We start from the raw sequence: 20,899 nt of genomic DNA, 5'->3' as shown, positions 1-20,899 counted from the left end.
CTCCCAATTGGACCACCATCAATAGTTTGAATTCTAATTGTAAACCTTTTAGGGATCTTGTCCACATGTAATGTGTAACTGCAGTATTGATTATCTGACAACATTTTCAGCTGCACTTGAATCAGCTAGGCCAGAATGTCAATCTTAACAATCTGATCAGCACTGAAAAGCTATAAGAATTGTGGCACTGAACACAGCATTTACAAGTTTGAAAAAATGCGTACACCAAAAAACAGAAACATGTTAAGCTGAAAAAAAGTCTGATTTATAAAACCTGGTTTACACACATTTCAAAGCAATTTACCTTTATAAATCACAATCATCTTTTGCAAATATGAATATGTAAACATGCTTTGAACCCTGCCTGGTTGCTACTCGGAGGCAACCATGTGGAGCATGATGATCAACTTCATATACAGTATATGCAGTCACAATGCTACAGAACTTCATTGGCTGATAGATAGATAGATAGATAGATAGATAGATAGATAGATAGATAGATAGATAGATAGATAGATAGATAGATAGATAGATAGATAGATAGATAGATAGATAGATAGATAGATAGATAGATAGATAGATAGATAGATAGATAGATAGATAGATAGATAGATAGATAGATAGATAGATAGATAGATAGATAGATAGATAGATAGATAGATAGATACTTTATTAATCCCAAGAGGAAATTCACATACTCCTGCATCAGCATATTGATACAAAAAAACAATATTAAATTAAAGAGTAATATAAATGCAGGTAAAAACAGACAATAACTTTGAATAATGTTAACGTTTACCCCCGTTTAGAACTGAAGAGTTGCATAGTTTGGGGGAGGAACGATATTCTCAGTCTGTCAGTGGAGCAGGACAGTCATTCACAGCAGGCCCGGCCTTAGGCATAGGCGAAGTAGGCGACCGCCTAGGGCCCCTTTCGTCCGGGGGGGCCCCGGATTGACGGCGGCCAGGCCACCGGCCCGCCCCTCCCCTCGCATGTTTAACATTTCAAACTGGCTAAATTGTAGCAGCTAACTACTCCGGGCGAAAAAGGGATGCAGGGTGATGACCTCGTAACGTTACAAGAAAACGTCTCCTTGGTCTAATTTTCACGCATTTCGCAGAGCTTCCAGGGGGCCCCTGGACCCCCCTTTCACCTAGGGCCCCATAATACCTAAGACCGGGCCTGTGCACAGCATTATAGGACCTCTCCTCTGCATTCTAGAAGTCAAAGAAAGGCGTAAGGGGCCATTGTCTAAGTTGGAAGCCAGTATCAAATGACGCACAAAATGAAATGATTGTGTTTACAATGAACAGTACAGGTCAAATGGAAAACTGAGTGTTTCATCAGTTACTTTACCAACAAGCCAGCCATCATGTTAAAGTACCATCATGTCTGCTAAAGCTGCTTTGCCTCAAAATAAAGGAATCATGCATTGATCCAGGTCACCAAGCTTTAACGTTTCAAAGAAGGTGGAAGCAGACCATAAGCACAAGGTACCTCTAGAGTTTAGGGCTGAACAAAGGAGTGACTCGCATTGCAGGATATCCACCTGAGAGTGCCATTACATAAACTGGCTCCCAGACACAGTATATTGGTCCTTATGTGATACACTAAAGTGTCATAAATAAATGTTATTTCTTTTTAATCATGTGTTCTTTTTCTAATTTAGATATTATAAAATGTTGTTTACCCAATGAGTTATTGAAAAGGGGATTGGGATTCTTTTATTTCAGCAGGATATATCTGTGGTCTAGCAGTGGTGGTATAGGATATTACAATCGATTTATCCCTATTCACTTTAATGCTATCTGAGAGTACACCAAGTCACTGAGTGACTGTGACACCAAGGCTGACTGAGAAGTATGTAAAGAGTTTGTTTCAAAATTATTTTAATTTAGTGCACTCACAGAACATGCTGTATGATATAGTAATGCTGGAGGTAAATGGCAGAGTTCGCAGGTTGGGTCTTGCCCTGAATACATTGAATGCATTGAAAAGGCTCCATGCAACAAAATCTACTGAAATGTTAATCCATAGGTCAACTGTACATTAAAATGGAAGGAAGAAATGGAATGAAATTAATGGGTGGGATTTCATTTGGTAACTGGAGGGGATCTTTTGTTGTATCCCAAAACAGCCTATTGCTTATCTTACCGATTAGTATCCTCTAGCTATTACACAGAATCTTTGTTGTGGGACATCTTTATAAATTTACCATTGAAACAACATCTAAATCACTTCATAACCTAATGATAAGCAGTATAATTAAACCATAAGTTAGCCTGTATTAGTAATTAACTTCAAATTAAAACAATAAATAAAATATCAGTATAGAAACATCCTTGCAGTTTAAAATGTTGCTTACTATACATTCACTCTATTGGAAATAAAGCAGCTTTGGTGAATGATATTATATTAAGTACAAAATCTGATTTGTGTTTTATTCACTGTAACCTGGTTTGGTAAAACGTATACAATTCCCTTAGCTGAGGCATCACCAAATGGATACACATTCCTTCAAAAATATAGAGATACCGGTTAAGGAGGTGGACTTGGGATAATTCTACGTGATGAACTGCAAACCTCCTCTTAAACTTTATGCAGATTTTTTGAGACACTTGTATTAGATATTAAAACAGATTCCAGCAAAATTATAGTACTAGTCTACAGACTACCAGGCAAATATTCAATGGTAATGACTTAAATTGGAAGCATTTTACCTTTTATCTGATTTAGTTATAAATTCTGACCATGTAGTTTTGATTGGGATTTTAATATACACATAGATGTGGAAACTGAGACTTTCAGCAAATATTTTATTTATTTGTTAAATTCAATAAGGTTTTACCAGATTGACAATGGCCCGACTCATAGTCATAATCACACATTTGATCTAGTTATTACCCATGAATTTGAGACATAAATTTTAAATATTACACCTAAAGTTATTTCTGATCATGACTTAGTTATATTTGACTTGGTTCTGGCCTTACCAATATACTCACAGATTGAAAAAGAACAGTACGACATCTAGATTATAACTCTGTATCAAACTTTTTGGCAGATACTGTGAAAAACCCAAGCATAATTTTTGAAAACAATTTGGATATGATAACAATAAGTTATAATGTGAGTTTGAAACAGGCTTTGGATATGGTAGCTCCCCTTTAAACAAAAGTGATTAAAGAACATAGAAACTCATCCTGGTTTAATGAGAGCATTCAAGCACTTAAATATGTAAAACTGGATCATCGTGTGAAAGATGAGACCCAGAACCCTTCTTTTGGACACGTCAGAATCCAGGCAGGAGGAAGCTTCATCACAGAAATCTTTATTACTCTTCCAAGAGGGAGCCCTTCATACAGCAGTTTACACCAAAAGACTCAGCCCTCCCTTTGTTTCCTTACAATTCATAAAGGTTCCACTATACACAGAAAAGTATTGGCATTTAATTTATGATTGGTTCTGTAATACAGCCTTGTATGTGACTATAAGCACATGCTGGGCATTATTCCTTAGCAGTCAGCCTGTTATCTGACAGTAGGTTGTCAGCTTTGTGTAATGCCTTACTAAAGAGCAGCTGCAGTTATCAGGAACTTACCAAGCAGCCTAAAAAACTTAATACTTTATTCTTAAAAACCTTCATGCTTTATACTTACAATTCAGTCTCCACAGTAGATAGAAGGCAATAAAGCTGCAATGTCTTCCATAATGCTTGGACAGAGGGTATTTTAAAATGTATTAAAAAGCACTCTTTAAAGCCTGCTCTGACTACTATTCTAGATTAATAGATAACAACAGAAATAATGTTTAGAAGAGTGACTAATCTAACAAATGAGAATTTAAAACAACAATGCAAAATACAAGCAGACTTTAGCAGTGCAGACTTTAATAAAATTGACAATATTCAATCTCAAATCTCAGCACCACTTCACAAAGTTATTACTAGATCAGCAAACCCTGTCTTTTCTTGCATGAACCACTTTAGTTATTTTATTTTTCATAACACAACAGGAAGCCATAACTTTAATTTCTAAAATGAAACTTACTATTTGTTCCTTAGAGACAGTATCAACTAAAAAGCTCAATGGCTATTCTGGCAACACCCACTTTTAGCATTATCAATACTTCATTGCTGAGTGGCTCAGTTCATGATTAACTAAAAGTGTAAGTTATTAGACTCTTACTTAAAAAGCCAGCGTTAGCCCCACATACACTTAATAATTAGACCCATTTCAAATTCATCTTTTCTGTCTAAAATACTTGAAAAAGTAGTCTCCACGCAGCTTCAATCTCACCTTACACATTACACTTTATTTACAAAATTCCAGTCTGGCTTCTACACCGGTCATAATACAAAAACGGAATTAACATATGTTATTAATGACATTCTGATATCCTCTGATGAAGGAAATTCCATTGTAATTATGTTGCTACATTTAGACATAGTGTTTGATACTATTGACCACTCTATTTTGTAATGGCCGACCCACTCGCCCTGAATGGTAGCTACACTACCAAGACCCGTGGCCTGGCAAACTGAGGAAATGTTAGACCAGACAAGCCATAATTCTTCCAGATAACTTCCCCGAATCAACGGTTAAATAATCAAAAAGCAAACAGTATACAAAATAGCAAGGTGCACCGTATATATATTGATAGTGAAAATAAACAGACAACAAAACAATATATACTTCACTCCCTCCAAAGCTCCCACACAACACACAACCCCAAAAGTGACCGGCACTATGTAATAATAAAAAGTGCATCAATAAATATACAACACAAACCCTCCCTTGTTCCCTACACTGAACATGAAAAAAATAAGATACACAGAGAACACAAAACACACATGAAAGTCCAAAGGATTAAACCTTGTCCAGCTGTGAAATGTCGGTGTTGTAAGCGATTTTTCTTTTTCCTTTCGTCCTTTTGTTTAAATAGCATTGGCCCAGATGGAAGTGATGAGTCTGACAGGGACAACTATCACGAGGGGTCACGGTTCCCTCGGTGTTTCCAGGAGACAACATTTAAACAGACACACATAGACCATATAAACAGTACAATGCTATAAATGCTCAGCACAGAACACATTTAAGACATCACTCATGTAGCACTGCTACATCCCAAATCAATCTTGGCTAAAGGAATGCTGAAGTACAGCTTTATATTGGCCACATGAATTATGTCAGACTTACTGGCAGTGCCGATACCCCTCTGAACCTGATAATTTATGGGACCTGTCTGAATAGTAATAGTTGTTGGACCTAAACATTTAGGTGCTAGCTTGGCGGAGAATCGTTTGCTGGCATCAGAAAGGTGGTGAGCCCTAATCCAGACCAGGCATTATATAACCTTTGCTGGATCCTCCACTCCACGATCATACTCTTCAGGGTCCTGTTCACTCATTCAGTCAAGTTAGCCTGGGGATGATAGGTTGTAGTCAAGTTCTTCTTCACACCCCAGGCCATATATAGTTCATCGAGGACTGAACTTGTGAGCTGAGGACACCGGTCTGATATGAGGTTCTTCGGCACCCCCAGCGGGTGAATATCTCATTCTTCAGGGTGGAGCAGATTTTATTAGCCCTAGCATCCGACAAAGCAAACAGCTCCACCCACTTTGAGAAATAATCCACTACCATCATCAGGACAGTCTTCCGGGAACTAGTGGATGGAAAAGGCCCCATCAGGTCAACTCCTAACACCTCCCCCGGTCCGTTGGCAATCATTGATTATAAAAATCTGGCAAGTTCTTGACTCTCTGGCATGACAAATAGTTCTTTATATGGTGGCCCACATCCTTATAGACAGAAGGCCACCAAGCCTCCCCCAGGATCCCCCAGGTGACCACACAAAGGGCTGTCGTGATAATACTCCAAAAACTCAGGGATAAACACCTCCAGGACAACAGGTTGGTGTTGTATGCCTCCAAGGGAAGATGGAACAGCATGATATAATACCCCTTGGAGGTCAATGAATTGCACCCAGTCGGTGCATTGCTGATTCAGCCCCTCCCTGAGATCTTAACAGAAGAGACTGTTAGGTTGTGCTTGAGCTAGGTCTTGTATGCTGCGGGGTAAGGGTAGTGCCATCTTCTTTGCCTCCGCCAAGCACACCTTTCCCGGTGGCCCCGTCATCCTGGAGAGAGCATCCAGCACGATGTTGCTATAGCCCTTACGATAGGTCACCTTGAACATAATATTCTGAAGGCAGAGCACCCACCTGGTCAGTCTGGAGGAGGTCTTCAGGTGGTTGAACACCCAGGTCAGAGCATGGTGGTCAGTGTACACTTCAAATTCAACCCCAGTATCAACCACCGTATCCAACTGCCACCCCCACAGTATCACTGGGATGACCACGAGGGCCATTCTGGATTGAACAAGCGAGATGTCGGCTTCCAATCAGCTAGGCTTGGCTCTCTGGGATTTAAGGGACTGGGTACAGTAATCCCTCGCTATATCGCACTTCAACTTTCGTGGCTTCACTCTATCGCGGATTTTATATGTAAGCATATCTAAATATATATCGCAGATTTTTTGCTGCTTCACAGATTTCTGCGGACAATGGCTCTTTTTATTTCTGGTATATGCTTCTTCAGTATGGTTTGCCCAGTTGATTTCATACAAGGGACGCTATTGGCGGATGGCTGAGAAGCTACCCAATCAGAGCACGCAGTTAAGTTCCTAGGTGCTGATTGAGTCAGTGACGGAGAGCACAGAATTCGATTTCGCTTTGTGTTAGCTGGCATCTCATTTCGCTCATTCAGCATCAACGTGTTTCTTTGTGCATACAGTAGTCAAGCCCTTCGTTATGTCTATAAAACGATCTGTTCCTGCTCCTGCTTCCGGGGCCGTGCCCAAGCGCCAACGGAAGATGCTAACAATTGCCGAAAAGGTACAATTGTTGGATATGTTAAAGGATGGGAAAAGCTACGCCGCTGTAGGACACCATTACAGCATCAACAAGTCCACGGCTCGTTATACTAAGAAGGAGGAAAAGAATATACAATCTACAGCTGCAGTGTCCTTTAACCAGGGCGCGAAACAAATTGTAAGTGGACATAATAAGGCGGTAGTCCAGATGAAATCTGCTTTAGGGATTTGGATTGAGGACTGCGGGAAGAAAAACATCCCCGTGGACACCAATATCAGCCGAGAGAAGGCCATGCAACTTCATGATAGGTTTGCGGATGCCAGAGATGCTCTAGACGACGTCCCTCAACCTGGAACTTCTGTTGAAACCCCCAGCGAGAAAAGTGAATTTACTGCCAGCAAGGGCTGGTTTGAAAAATTCAAGAAAATGTTCAACTTGGCCAGCATGAACTTGCATGGAGATTGCCTCCACAGACAAAGCTGCAGCCGAGAAATATGTCGCTGACACGTACAAGGCGATCATTGAGGAAGGTGGATATTGGCCTGAACACCTGTTTAATACGGATGAGACGGCCCTATTTTGGAATGCCGTCTCGTACTTTTATCACAAAGGAAGAGGCAAAAGCCCCAGGGTTTAAGGCTCACAAAGGTCGCATCACGCTGGTTATGTGTGGCAATGCTGCTGGCTTTATGATAAAGCCTGGGCTCATTTATAAGTCCAAAAACTACCCGCGCCCTGAAAAACAAGACTAAAAAACTGCTGCCTGTGTACTGGATGCACAACTTGAAGGCATGGATTGCGAAATGCCTGACGTCGGATTAGTTTCGGATTGGTTTCACCAATGTTTTATCCTGGAGGTAAAGATCTATCTGGCAGAGAAAGGGCTGGAGTTCAAAGTCCTTTTACTTCTGGACAATGCTGGAGGTCATCACTTGGATCCATCCTGCCAAGGCATAAAAATAGAGTTCTTGCCACTGAATACAACGTCACTGATTCAGCCAATGGATCAAGGAGTTATCCGGGCTTTCAAGGCATTGTACACCAGGAACAGCCTGCAACACATGGTTGAGGCAATGGACACGGACGATGACTTTTCCCTGAAGGAGTACTGGCATAAGTACATAATCACATTGTGTATGGTGAACGTGCAGAAGGCCCTTAACGATATGAAGAAACGATGCTGGAAGAAATTGTGGCCAGATGTTGTGCACGACTATAAGGGCTTTTCTGCAGAAGAAATTCATCACTCAGTGGTTAACAAGGCAGTCAGGCTGGCAAAACTGCTAGGAGGAGAAGGATTCAACGACATGACTTTGGATGACGTCAATGAGCTGCTCGATGTCCACTCCAAGCTGCTGAGCGACGAACATTTGGCCAAGATGACCAAGTCAGCGAGCGAGGAAGAACAATAGGACCAAGCACAGGAAGAAGAGTGTCTTGCGACCATTCTACGAATGGCAAAAGATCAACAGACATCGGTTGAAGAATGGGACCCGCAAATAATTCGTTCTTTGCAATTTAAAAATGTTAGTTAGAATCAATTACATTCTGATTAAAAGTGCAGAAAGATTCTGATTAAAGATGCACAAAATTCTGATTAGAGGTGCATAAAAATTTCTAATTAAAAGTGCATAAGAGTCTAAACTAAAAATACATAAAAATTCTGAATTAAAAGCACCTACAATAAAATACTAAAATGCTTCATTTAAAAGATGAACGGCAGTAGGAAAAAAACAGTTTTTAAACCTGGTACTTCTACATTTCAGGTTGCGGTACCTTCTGCTTGAGGGCATGTGGAAAAAGAGTTCAGAGGCAGGATAAGTGGGGTCTCTGGAAATCCACACAGCTCTGGCCAGACAGCATTGTTTTGCCAAGTCTTGTACATTAGGCAACAGGGCTCCAATGATCCTCTCCGTCAGCCCTCACCACTTTCCTCAGTGCTTTCCAGTCCGAAGCGCTGCAGCTCTCCTGCCACAGATAGCTGTTGCAGGTTAGTACACTCTCTATGGTCCCTCTGTAGAAAGTGGTGAGGACTGACTTACTGAGATGGGCCCTCTTTAGCCTCCGCAAAAAAATGAAGTGCTGGTGAGCTTTCTTGATGATAGAGGAGGTGTGCAGGGACCAGGTGAGGTTGTTCATCACATTGACTCCCAGGAACTTGATATACTGCACAATTTCCACAGCAGGATTTTTAATGTAGACCGGGATGTGTATCAGCTGTTTCTTCCTGAAGTCGATCACCAGTTCTTTCATTTTTTTGACATTCAGTATCAGATTGTTTTTATCACACCATTGCACAAATGACTTCACCTCCTCTCTGTAATCCCCCTCCCCATCACCTCGAATGAGACCCACCACTGTCGTGTCGTCCGCATACTTAATATTTTGGTTTGTGCTGAACTTGACACAACAGTCGTGGGTCATGAGCGTGAAGAGGAGGGGACTTAGAGCACACCCCTGTGGAGAACCTGTGCTCAAGCAGATGATATCTGATTTATTCTTCCTTACCCGTACATACTGAGGCCTATCTGTTAGAAAGTCCAATATCCAGTTTTGCATAGGTATGTTCAGTCCCAATGGGCCCAGTTTGCAGATCAGATTCTGAGGGATGATGGTATTAAAAGCCGAACTAAAATCAACAAACAGCATGCGGACCAGAGCGTCTCTGTTCTCCAGATGTTTCAATAAAAAATGGAGTGCAATGGATATGGCATCATCTGTAGCACGATTAGAGCGGTAGGCGAATTGGAGTGGGTCAAATGAGGAGGGTAGGACAGAAGTAATGTGGTCCTTAATCAGCCTCTCACAACATTTCATCACTATTGGTGTTAGAGCTAAAGGGCGATAGTCATTAATGGTTGTGACTACGGATTTTTTTGGAACCGGAATGATTTCTGAGGTTTTAAAGCAAGATGGCACAACAGCCTGACACAGGGAGATGTTAAATATATCCGTAAGGACATGTGTCAGCTGCTCCGCACATCCTTTGAGTACGCAACCTGGTATCTGGTCTGGTCCCGCAGCTTTCCTTGGATTAATTCTCCTCAAAGTCCGTAAAACATCATCCGGTTCCAGACACAGTGCCTTCTCATCAGGATGAGGGGTGGCCTTCACTGGTGATGTATCATTCAATGCTTCAAACCATCCAAAATACTTATTTAAGTCATTCAGGAAGTTAAAGCTATCATCACAGTGGTAAGAAACTTGTTTTGTAATCTGTAACAAATTTAATCCCCTGCCACAATCTTCTGCTGTTCCTGTGATCTTGAAAATGACTCTGTATTTTCTTTCCATAAGCCCTTTTAGCTCTTCTGATAGCTTTATTTAGATTGGGTTCTTGCTGTTCCAAGGGCAGATATATCTCCAGATTTAAAAGCAGAGTTTCTCACTTTCAGCAAAACTCGCACCTCAGCAGTCAACCACGGTTTATCGTTTGCCCTGACAATGATGTTTTTGGTGACGCAGACATCATCCATGCATTTATTTATGTAGCCAGACACAGCCTCTGCATATTCACTTATGTCTATCCTTTGATCTGTGGTAGCTGCCTCACTAAACACAGACCAGTCAGTGCACTCAAAACAATCCTGTAGTGCATTCATGGTTTCTTCTGGCCAAACTCTCATAATAGAGATGTGGTCTGATGAGTCTGATAAGATGGGGACGTGGGGATGCTTTGAATGCTCCTTTGATGTTGGTGTAGACATGATCCAATATATTGGTTCCTCCAGTTGCAAAATCCACATGTTGGTAAAAATGGGGTAAACCTCTCTTCATGTTTGCCTGGTTAAAATCCCCAGCAACAATGACTACTCCCTCTGGATATGTGGTTTGCAAATCGTTGATATAGTGGCAGAGTGTGTCAATGGCTGCCTTGGTGTCAGCGTCAGGGGGAATATAAACAGCTACTATAAGTACAATGGAAATTTCCCGTGGCAAATAAAAAGGCCGGCATTTAACTACCAAAAACTCAGTGTCCGGAGAGCAACATATGTGGATTGTTTTTGAATCAACACACCATCTGTTGTTTATGTAGACGATGATACCTCCGCCCCGTATTTTACCGCTGAGACTGCTGCTCCTGTCTGCCCGATGAATAGTTAGCCCCACTAGGCTAATAGCAGTGTCAGTTGTGGAGTCGGTGAGCCAGGACTCCGTAAAGACAAAAGCACAGCAATCCTTAATCTCCCACTTCGATATTAAATCCAACTGAATATAATCCAATTTATTCTCCAGTGAGCGGATATTTGCCACCAAGATCGATGGTAGTGGCGTTCTGCATGGATTAGCTTTAGCCTTAACGCTCAGCCCACCGCGGACACCTCGCTTTTGTTTACGCACACACCGCCACCGTCTTGATCTCAAGGCACGGATAGCACTGGTAGATGATATGGGTGGTAGACTGGCCTCACCGCTCGTCCTTAGCAGTCCAAATTCTTTCAATAGAACCATGGTATTTGGATTAACTAGTCCTGTTCCATACCCAATGATAGAAGGTTTAGATGAGTGTATATCTGAATTTCCATGTTGAGTGACATTTAATCACTATAAAGAACGTGTTTTTATCACAAGCCCGTGCAGCCTGCGTGGCGCCGCCTTACATGTACGTACATTTAGTGTAACTGTGCACACATTTTATACAATTTTTCTTGCATTGTACGTATTTATTGCTAGTGGCCTGTCTATCGTAATGGCTGTAACATATGTGATTTCGGATACGCTCGATATCTTTAAAATAACATTTAGGTTTTATGTACAGTATTTACATGTTGTAGATTTTTCATTTATTTTTATATTACCTAATCAATTACAATGTGTTTAAAACTGTATTACGTATTAAATAAAACTCCTCAATGATACACAAAATGTATGTTTGTGTGTAGTATATAAACTGTTTTTACAAACAACTTCAACGAATCTTACCTAATATTTAAGAAAATATAAAGGGTTTGTGCTGTATAACTGTGCGGGAAATGTTTATAACAGTGTGCATAGAGTTTATAAGGGCTTAAAATATATAAAAATAACCATATAAACATATGCTTTTTACTTTGCAGATTTTCACCTTTCATAGGGGGTCTGGAACGTAACCCCCGCAATCAAGGAGGGATTACTGTATCTCGGGCCCTGGACTGTACTTTATTCCAATATGCTTTGGAGTTAGCCCAGTCCCGTTCCACTTGCGAGCCAATTCTCACCAGGGGCCTCGTGTATAAATGGTGTGTATGCACAAAAATGTTGCAGAGGCCCATTTCAATGCTCACATCGTGATGTATAACAACTTTATATCACAGCTCCAGCTTATTCAAAACTCGGCTGTAAGAGTCCTTACATGGACCAGCAGCAGCGAGCACATAACATCCATTCTGCGTCGCCTTCACTGGTTCCCTGTGTCTTACAGGATTGAATATAAAATTCTACTAATATCCTACAAAGCCTTAAATGACCTTGCGCTAAACTACATCAGTGACTATCATTATTTAACTCAGTTGGAGTCACCATTAGTTATACTGAATCAGCCCACAATCTAGGTGTTATCATTGACAATAGCATGTCATTTAAAACACAAATTACAAAACTATCCAAAACAAGTTTTTCCATCTTAAATTTGTTGGAAGATTAAGAAATTTTGTAAATATGTGAGATACTGAGAAATTAACACACATATTTTTCATTTCATGTATTTATTAGTAGGATTGAATACTTCGATGTGGTGTTCAAGGGGTCATAAAATCGTTCTTTATACAGCTTTCAGTTAATTCAAATTGCTTCTGCAAGAATCATTTCAATAAAAAGAAAGTACAAACACATAACTTAATTTCTGAAGTCCTTACACTGGCTCCCAGTTACGTATAGGGTAGATTTCAAAACCCTCCTTTCAAAGTATAAAACCTTAAATATCCAAGGCCCATCTTACTTATCTGAATTTATCATTACTTACAAACTTGAGCACACATTAAGATCACAAGATTCTGGACTGCTTATGACTCCAAGGATTACTAAAATAACAAAGGTGGTTGAGCTTTTAGTTACAGGACCCCAAAGCTATGGAATGATCTGCCTGCTACTGTAAGAGTAGCCCCTTCAGTCTAAGCTTTTAAATCCAGTCTGAAGACTCACTAGATAAGTTCAGCAAAGACATCTGCTAATTGATTTTAAAACATCTCCTGAAATTCCATCCAGACCAGACACCTTGTGGATATTAACTTATTTAGAAGTCTTCCTTACCACATGTAGAGAACCATCGAAGGATGAATCATTTGATGTTGCATGCAATTAGATGATAGACTGTTTGTTTACATGTTCAGAAATGGCATAGAAAGAACTAAATTGGTCTGGAAGTGAAAATAAAAATGGATTAGATTTTACTTTGTAGTCTGCAAGCATCTTTACCCTCTGCCAAAATTTGTGTAAATCGTTAGAGCTATTCAAATCCATCTCTAGTTTTCTCCAGTACTGACGTTTAGCCAGTTTGATATCTTTTCGGAGCTTGTATCTGCATTTACTTATCATTGTTTCAAAAAATGCATTGCTGCCTGCCAAATGTCAGAAGTACCGGAACATCAGCACTCTCATAGTATATTCACAGACTGTTTCTACCCAAAGGTTATAAGGTTGGTGAACAGTCAATCATAGAAACAAATCTTATATACACTCAGTGATGAATCTACGTTTTTGGGGCCCTGAAGCTTGAAATATTATGGGGATCACTTCACAACCAGCAACGAGGTCTGGGTAGCCACTGTTACCTTTTTTAATAGAGCTGTTACACGACAGATCACAAAAAAATTTTAAAAAATAATATGATCATTTGTATAAATAAAAATGTATCAAAATGTTGTCCTTAACAAGGACAGCAAGCAATGAAATATGCTTTCATTTTTTTAATCACAGTTAGCCTAAGGTAAACATCCATCCATCCATTTTCCAACCCGCTATATCCTAACTACAGGGTCACGGGGGTCTGCTGGAGCCAATCCCAGCCAACACAGGGCACAAGGCAGGAAACAAACCCCAGGCAGGGCGCCAGCCCACCGCAGGTTAAACAATTTTGATGAAAATTTTAATTGTTGTCATAAAAGGTAATAGTGTTTTAAATTATTTATCATTTTTTATATTAAATATATTTAGAATGAAACATCCTTCATTTGAATGCTTTTTTTTGTTTATGGTTAGTCTATATAATACTTCAATAACCTTTTATTTTTTTTTAACTATTATTTTGTATTAAAAAATTATTATTAATATTATTATTTTTTAAAAACCCATTCTTAAACAGTAGACACCCAAAATTTTAAGCAGTGTGGACTGAAGTCGCTTCAGGGGGCCCCTCTGGGATTAGGGGCCCTGAAGCTTAAGCTTTGTTAGTTTCATAGTAGATCGGTCCCAGCATACCCTCACTGTACAAATTATTAGGAACACCTGTACACCTGCTTATGCATGCAATTGTCTGAACAGCCAACCACGTGGCAGCTGTGCAATGCATAAAGCCATGCAAACAGATGTCAGGAGTTTCAGTACATCATACACCAGAATGGGGACAAAATGTGATCTCGGTGATTTCATGCACAGCACGTTTGTTGCTGTCAGATGGGCTGGTTTGAGTATTTCTGTAACATGTTGATCTCCTGGGATTTTCACACACAACAGTCACACATGTGAGCAACTTTAGTCCTGGATGGCCACAATGGCTACAGGTTTTTGCTCCAACCCAGTTGCCTAATTACAAAAGAGCCCTTGTCAATAGCAGATCTTTAATTAATTTTACGGCTTGTCAGTGTTTTAATTCTGCAATGTTAGGCCATTTTTATATCACAGATTTTTTCCTTTCTAATGATATCATCCAAATGATATGAAGCCTAAAACGGATGAGTAATTTGCTTTTCTTCACATTCTTCTCCTCGGTTTCCTTTTATGTATTTTATTAAAGCAAATGGTGCATAATGAATACACTCAGGTGTAAAAGGAAATAAGCTAAATGGAGAAATGCTGTTTCCTTTTTCATTTGCATTTCGTTAAGCAACGAAAGGTTTGAAATCTTAACAAGCGAGACAAATAAAATGAAGCAAAAGAATGTCACTTGAGCAATAACTGCTTTATCAGCTGTGGTGGATTGCCGGCTTTTTACTCCGGCTCTCACCCCCAGGCCACCAGGAGGAGCTCTCCCAACAGCGTGAACGTCCCTCGAGTTCCAGCAGGGCCTCATGGACTATGTAGTTTCTACACACAGCCCTGCTGGATACCTTGGGGGCCACCAGGCGTCGCTGTAGGGGGGCTCGTGGGCTCTTATGTGCCCTATAACCCGGAAGTACATCATGGTCACGTGACAGGAAGAAACGACGTGCTCCCAGGGTGAAGAAAAGGACTGTTTACCCTGACCCAGAAGGAATAAGGAGCTGTGGACTGTTGAACAGGAACACCTCCAGGTCAGATTGTATTAAAGGATTGTGGGAAAGCCCAGACACTGAGCTGAGCTGGGAGGTAGGGTGGCGAAGTGTCTGGGCGAGGAGGAGTATTGAGTATTTGTGGTGATTTATTGTTTATATGAGTGTGGAGTGGAGGGTGCTTTGTGCACATTATTGTGATACAATAAAGAAGTCTTGGACTTTTATCCAGTGTCTGGAGTGGTACCTGATGGTGTTAGAGGTGGCTCCATGCCTCTACTGCAACACAGAAATAATTAACTTCTCATTCAACAACCGAGTTGGAAAAAAAAAACTGCCCTTCAGGACCAAAGATGCTCACCACTGCTCTAGGATTTACTCAGAATGGTGTGAAAAACAGAAGATAACCAGTGAGTGGCAAATCTTTGGACGGAAATGCCTTGTTGATGACAGGGGTCAAGGGAGAATGGCTGGACTGGTGTGTTCTGACAGAAAGGCTACGGTAGCACACATAGCCACTCTGTACAACTATGGTGAACATCTCAGTATGCACAACACATTGAACCTTTAGTCAGATGGGCTACAACAGCTGGAGATCAAATCAGGGTACACTCCTGTCAGCCAAGAACAGAAAGGTCTCATGATTGGAATAAAGTTACTTCCATTTACAAAATCAGTGTCTCTTCATAGGCGAGTTCTTCTGTCCATCAGAGTTGTCTTTCATTGACTTACAGCTATTTGTTTTTACTTGAGTCCATTTTGAGCCTTCTGGCTCAGGAAGTCCGCAAAAGGGCCTCTGCAAAGATGTTAGTTCAACTCTGATTTACACCTGAAATCTAGGCAGATCCTGGTTACAAGATGGAGTATGGACACTTAGTTTGGAATGCAAGTTGGGGAAGGCACAGCTGGACGCCTTACATCCCTGTTAAATCTGATGCCTTAACAGTTCTGGTGTGCCACTAATGTCTAGCAGAATGGGCAATACCCACTTTGGCCTACACCATACACTTTCAGAAGTCTCTAAATTCTATTTTATGGTCACAAAGACTGGGGCCTAACCTAACATAATCAGACACAAAGCAGGAACCGACCTTGGAAGTGACACCAGAGTCTCAAAGGGCACAATAATTAACACACTCACACGTACTCCAACGATGGTAATTTAGAATCACTAATTCATCTGACGTGTATGCATTTTACTGTAGATGTGGGAAAGAAACCATAGTAACCCTGGAAAACCACAAGGGATGCAGAGAGAACACACAAACACACAAAGGTAAGAACAAAGACCAGGTTTCAAAGCGAGGTCTCCAGGAGCTGAGAGGCAGCACTGCACTACCTTGTCTGCACCAGGCTCAGTCGGAGTTTATTGCCATATTTGTAACTGTTTAATTCTTATTATTCATCAATCCAGTAAAGTGTGCTTTCTTGGAATTTGACAGTGTGGTCCAGTGATGTAAGACGACAGCCAAGTCAGGGGTGCTGCAACAAGAATGAGTTGAAATAAACGGAAGTGTTGCCTTTCTGTGATATCTTTGCTTATTATCTTATTCACCACCCCTCTAAATGCTGTCTTCAGCATTCATTTTAAAACATCTAATCATCTGATTATCTGAATATTTAAGATTAACTTATGCATTCATCTTTAATGAAACTCCAGGAAAACAAAGTAGTCGAACACAAAAATGAGGCTCTTAAAGCAGTTCAGAGGTTTCTATATTTTAAAAACTGTATATGCAGATTTAACCCATCCATCCATTTATTCAGGTCAGAACAAACCCTGCACACATCACGAGCCCACCGCCAGAAATGCAGATTAATAACAAAATGAAGGTAACACAACATTAGTATTACCATTTAATTTATAACTGTCTTAGCAAACCATTGGCATTTAATGATTAATACAAACAAAAGGAACTAGGGAAATTTTCTAAAAAAATACATTGGTTTACATGTAAAGATTAATTGAATGCACTGGCTATGCTCTTCAGAAAAGACACTGAAAATGCAAATTGACATTAATTAAAAAATACAAGTGATAAGACTGGGAGAGAAGGACAATAAAATATGATGTGGGGTTTTGAAGAAAAAATTTGTCTTCAGTTTTCATGCAGCTGGCCACCTAAATGTGTCTTCACAGAAGGTTAGGATCACAATGAAGTTGTCTTACAGATTTCTGAAAACCCACAAGGACTAACATGACTGACATCCAAGCACAATTCTTAGAACATTCTCAGAAGGTTGCATTCCTATTATTTCAATATTTACTTTACCATACAAATGTAATAATTTACTAAACACACACAGATTACTTTTTCATGGCCTTATCTGAATGTCTTACAGAAGCACTTCAGATGTCCTTTAATGTGCTTTTGGAAGTTTTCATCTCTTAGTCCATAAATTAATGGACTCAGAAATCGTGAAAGAATGTTTACAAAGACATACCTAATGAACTGAACATCCATCTGGTATTCCAATGGTAATTCTACAATGAATATCTCAGTTAAGGGAGCAAGAAATGTAAGCATACTTAACAATAATTGAACTGCATGAAGAAGCACAGTGTTGTGCGCCTTTTTGGCAGATGACTTATCGGAGATGCTGGCTGACCGGGCAGCAATGAAAATCCCAGTGTATGTGAAAATGATAATAAGCCAAACGAGTGAGAAATAGATGATGTTCATGCAGTGTCTCTTAATGGACTGGAATGGTGCCCTGCTGAAGCTGTCTCCTTTACAGATTACTCTGGTGTTGAAGAAGCTCAGCGACTCAACGAAGAAGACAATGATGAGGTCTGACACTGCAGGAAGGAGGCTTATCACCCACGTCACAGCAAGAGCACAGGACGTTCTGGGAATGGTGCAGAGTTCTGCATGTCGGAGTGGTTGGCAAATTGCAACATAGCGCTCAAGGGCCATCAGCCCTAAATTCAAGGGGGTGTTGAAGGTGCTAGAAACAGACAGGATCAAGAGAAAGTAGCACACTGGCACAGGCGTGTAGGGCATTACCTGGAAATAAATATGCATGATAAGTGAGACACTCAGCTCAAACACATCATTGAACACCATGTGGATATAGAGGACATAGCGGGAATTACCATGGAACAGAGGCTGCTTGAGAAATGTAAAAATCAGCAAGCCATTGATGTGCATGGTTACAATATACAAAAATGTTACAATGGAGATCTTTATAATGGATTTAGTTTTTAATGACAAAAGTACTGCTGAAGGAAATTCTTCTTTAATCTGTGTTGCCAGGAGTGCATTTTCAGTGGAGTTCATAATGAAGATTGTGGCTGTGCTGAAAAATATACAAAAAAAAAAGTTATACTCATTCAATCATGAAAATTGTATTTTAAGGCCTATTATAGTGAAGCAAACATTGGAAAGGAAATGTCTGTCCATCTGTAAGCAAGCGTGCTGAACTCAGTAGAGCAGTGGTTCTCCAACATTTTCTGTCTTGCCCCCTTTCAGAAGCAGTTGAGTATATACAGTATATAAACAAAGTGGCTCAGATTTTGTTTTATTAAATTGAAATAACTTGAACAACTGCATGTTCTCTTTCACCCTTCTTTTAATAGTTACTTTGTGCAGGTAAAAATAATTCTTTTAATATAAACTTTATTTTGAAAACATGAAACCATCAATTTAAATAACAATTTCTCAAGAAAAATTAATGTGGACGAAAAAGGCACACTGACAACAGGCAGATAATATTTCTCAATTCTCTTTTTTATTCATTCGGAGTCACAGTAAGTAGAGATTCAAAAGAGCATAACTTATTGCCGCAAAGCTCAATTGAACACCGAGAAAAAATCAGGAGGGTTTTTATACTTCAGCATTTCATGAGACAGAAAGACCATCCTTATCAGAACAGTAAAGTTAAACAATATGTCTGTTGAGCTAAGCATTATCTGTGTTCTCAAAGCTAAGCACAGGAGAGACGCCTTTGCATAAACTACATGTACTTTCTGCAGCCTTGTGACCTTGTCCCTGAAACATTCACTCTGAGAAAGGGAAAACAAGAAACCGCTTAGATTTTAATTCATGTGGACACTATTTCTCTGAACCCTGGAATAACATATTTTTGTTAGTTCATAAGCCAAAGCGTCTCTCACTGGCAAGTTAGAAAAATAGTTATTATAAAAATTCTAATTTACTATACACAAAAAATACATGGTGCTGAGGAGAACATTCTTCTTCTGCATTAATAATTACATTACTGCTCCACTGTACGCGGCTCCTACACTTTACACAAATTTAAATACTTTATCTTGAAAAGTAAATAGATACATATTTTAAGCAAGAAAAAAATCATAGCCATTTTACTCTTCCACTACTCCCTTGTACGTGCCTCCTACCCCCCCACACAAATTTAAATAATTTGTCCTTAATATATAAATAGATACATACAGGTTAGGTGGATTGGCGATTCTAAAGTGGCCCTAGTGCGTGCTTGGTGTGTGTGTGTGTGTGTGTGTGTCCTGCGGTGGGTTGGCGCCCTGCCCGAGATTTGGTTCCTGCCTTGCACTCTGTGTCGGCTGGGATTGGCTCCAGCAGACCTCCATGACCCTGTGTTCGGATTCAGTGGGTTGGAAAATGGATGGATGGATGTTAACAAAAAAAAAAAAAATTAGTCCTCCATAGTCCCCAGTACACTCCTCCTACACTGCACAAATTTAAATACTTCATCTTGATAAGTAAATATTTTCTACAAGACAAAAATCATAGATTCTCCTCTTATACTCCTTTGTACATGCCTCCTACCCCACACATTAAGTCAACTACTCAAGTTTGAAGTAAGTATTCAGTTCTCCAATTAATCCTTATAATATTTAACATGACAATCATACACCAGCTCTTCTTCATTATTCCAAATTGATTTTTAGTTGCCCCTCCTCAATGGAGCACAACACCCCCTTCACTTTCCACACTTTTTCAAATTCTTCAGCATTACACATTGTTTTATAAAACATAAATTCCAGCTTTTTTCTTGAGGTAGTGTAAAATTTGAAAATAAAGAGCACATCATCTAGTAACATACTACTCTGTTTGTTATTATTGGCTTTTTAAAATGGCTAACTTTGCTTGCCCAAGTTTAAAAGCTGAAGGTTTAATTTAGATGTTTTGTTATATTTCATGCCCCAAATAAATTTCTGATTATTAAATGAAACAGTACGCTTTTCACATAATTCCTGAAAATACAAAAACAGATTTTTCAGTCTTGTAGAGGACTGCCTTTGTACACTTCAGGTTATCAAAAGAAATGTGTTTGTCTTTAGTCACTAAATTGCTAGATTAGTAGGTGTGCTTTTACAAAATTATTGAGCAAGAAAGAAATGTTTTAATGATGAACTGCTCCCATCTTTGCTAGGAAGATAAACAGTAAGTACAACCTGTGTAAAACTAATAAAGATATAAAACAATAATAATAAAATGAACATCCATCCATATCTTAACTACAGGGTCACGGGGGTCTGCTGGAGCCAATCCCAGGGCGCAAGGCAGGAAACAAACCCCAGGCAGGGTGCCAGCCCACCGCAGGGCACACACACCAAGCACAATTTAGGATCGCCAATGCACCAAACCTACATGTCTTTGGACTGTGGGAGGAAACCGGAGCACCCAGAGGAACCCACGC

At 39.9% G+C, this 20,899-nt stretch overlaps 1 protein-coding gene across 1 annotated transcript; it reads right to left on the bottom strand.

The window, feature by feature from the left end:
• Positions 1-16,964: 16,964 nt before the first annotated feature.
• Positions 16,965-18,590, bottom strand: LOC127529351 (odorant receptor 131-2-like). Its single transcript, XM_051932589.1, has one exon. The coding sequence runs from the start codon at positions 18,538-18,540 to the stop codon at positions 17,584-17,586; it is 957 nt and encodes a 318-aa protein (XP_051788549.1). The 5' UTR covers positions 18,541-18,590; the 3' UTR covers positions 16,965-17,583.
• Between the last annotated feature and the right edge of the window lie 2,309 nt (positions 18,591-20,899).

The sequence above is a fragment of the Erpetoichthys calabaricus genome, chromosome 10 (genome assembly GCF_900747795.2).
Source record: "Erpetoichthys calabaricus chromosome 10, fErpCal1.3, whole genome shotgun sequence".
Classification (NCBI taxonomy): Eukaryota; Metazoa; Chordata; class Cladistia; order Polypteriformes; family Polypteridae; genus Erpetoichthys; species Erpetoichthys calabaricus.
The sequence above is the reverse complement of the archived record's forward strand: the minus strand, read 5'-3'. Positions and strand labels throughout refer to the sequence as shown.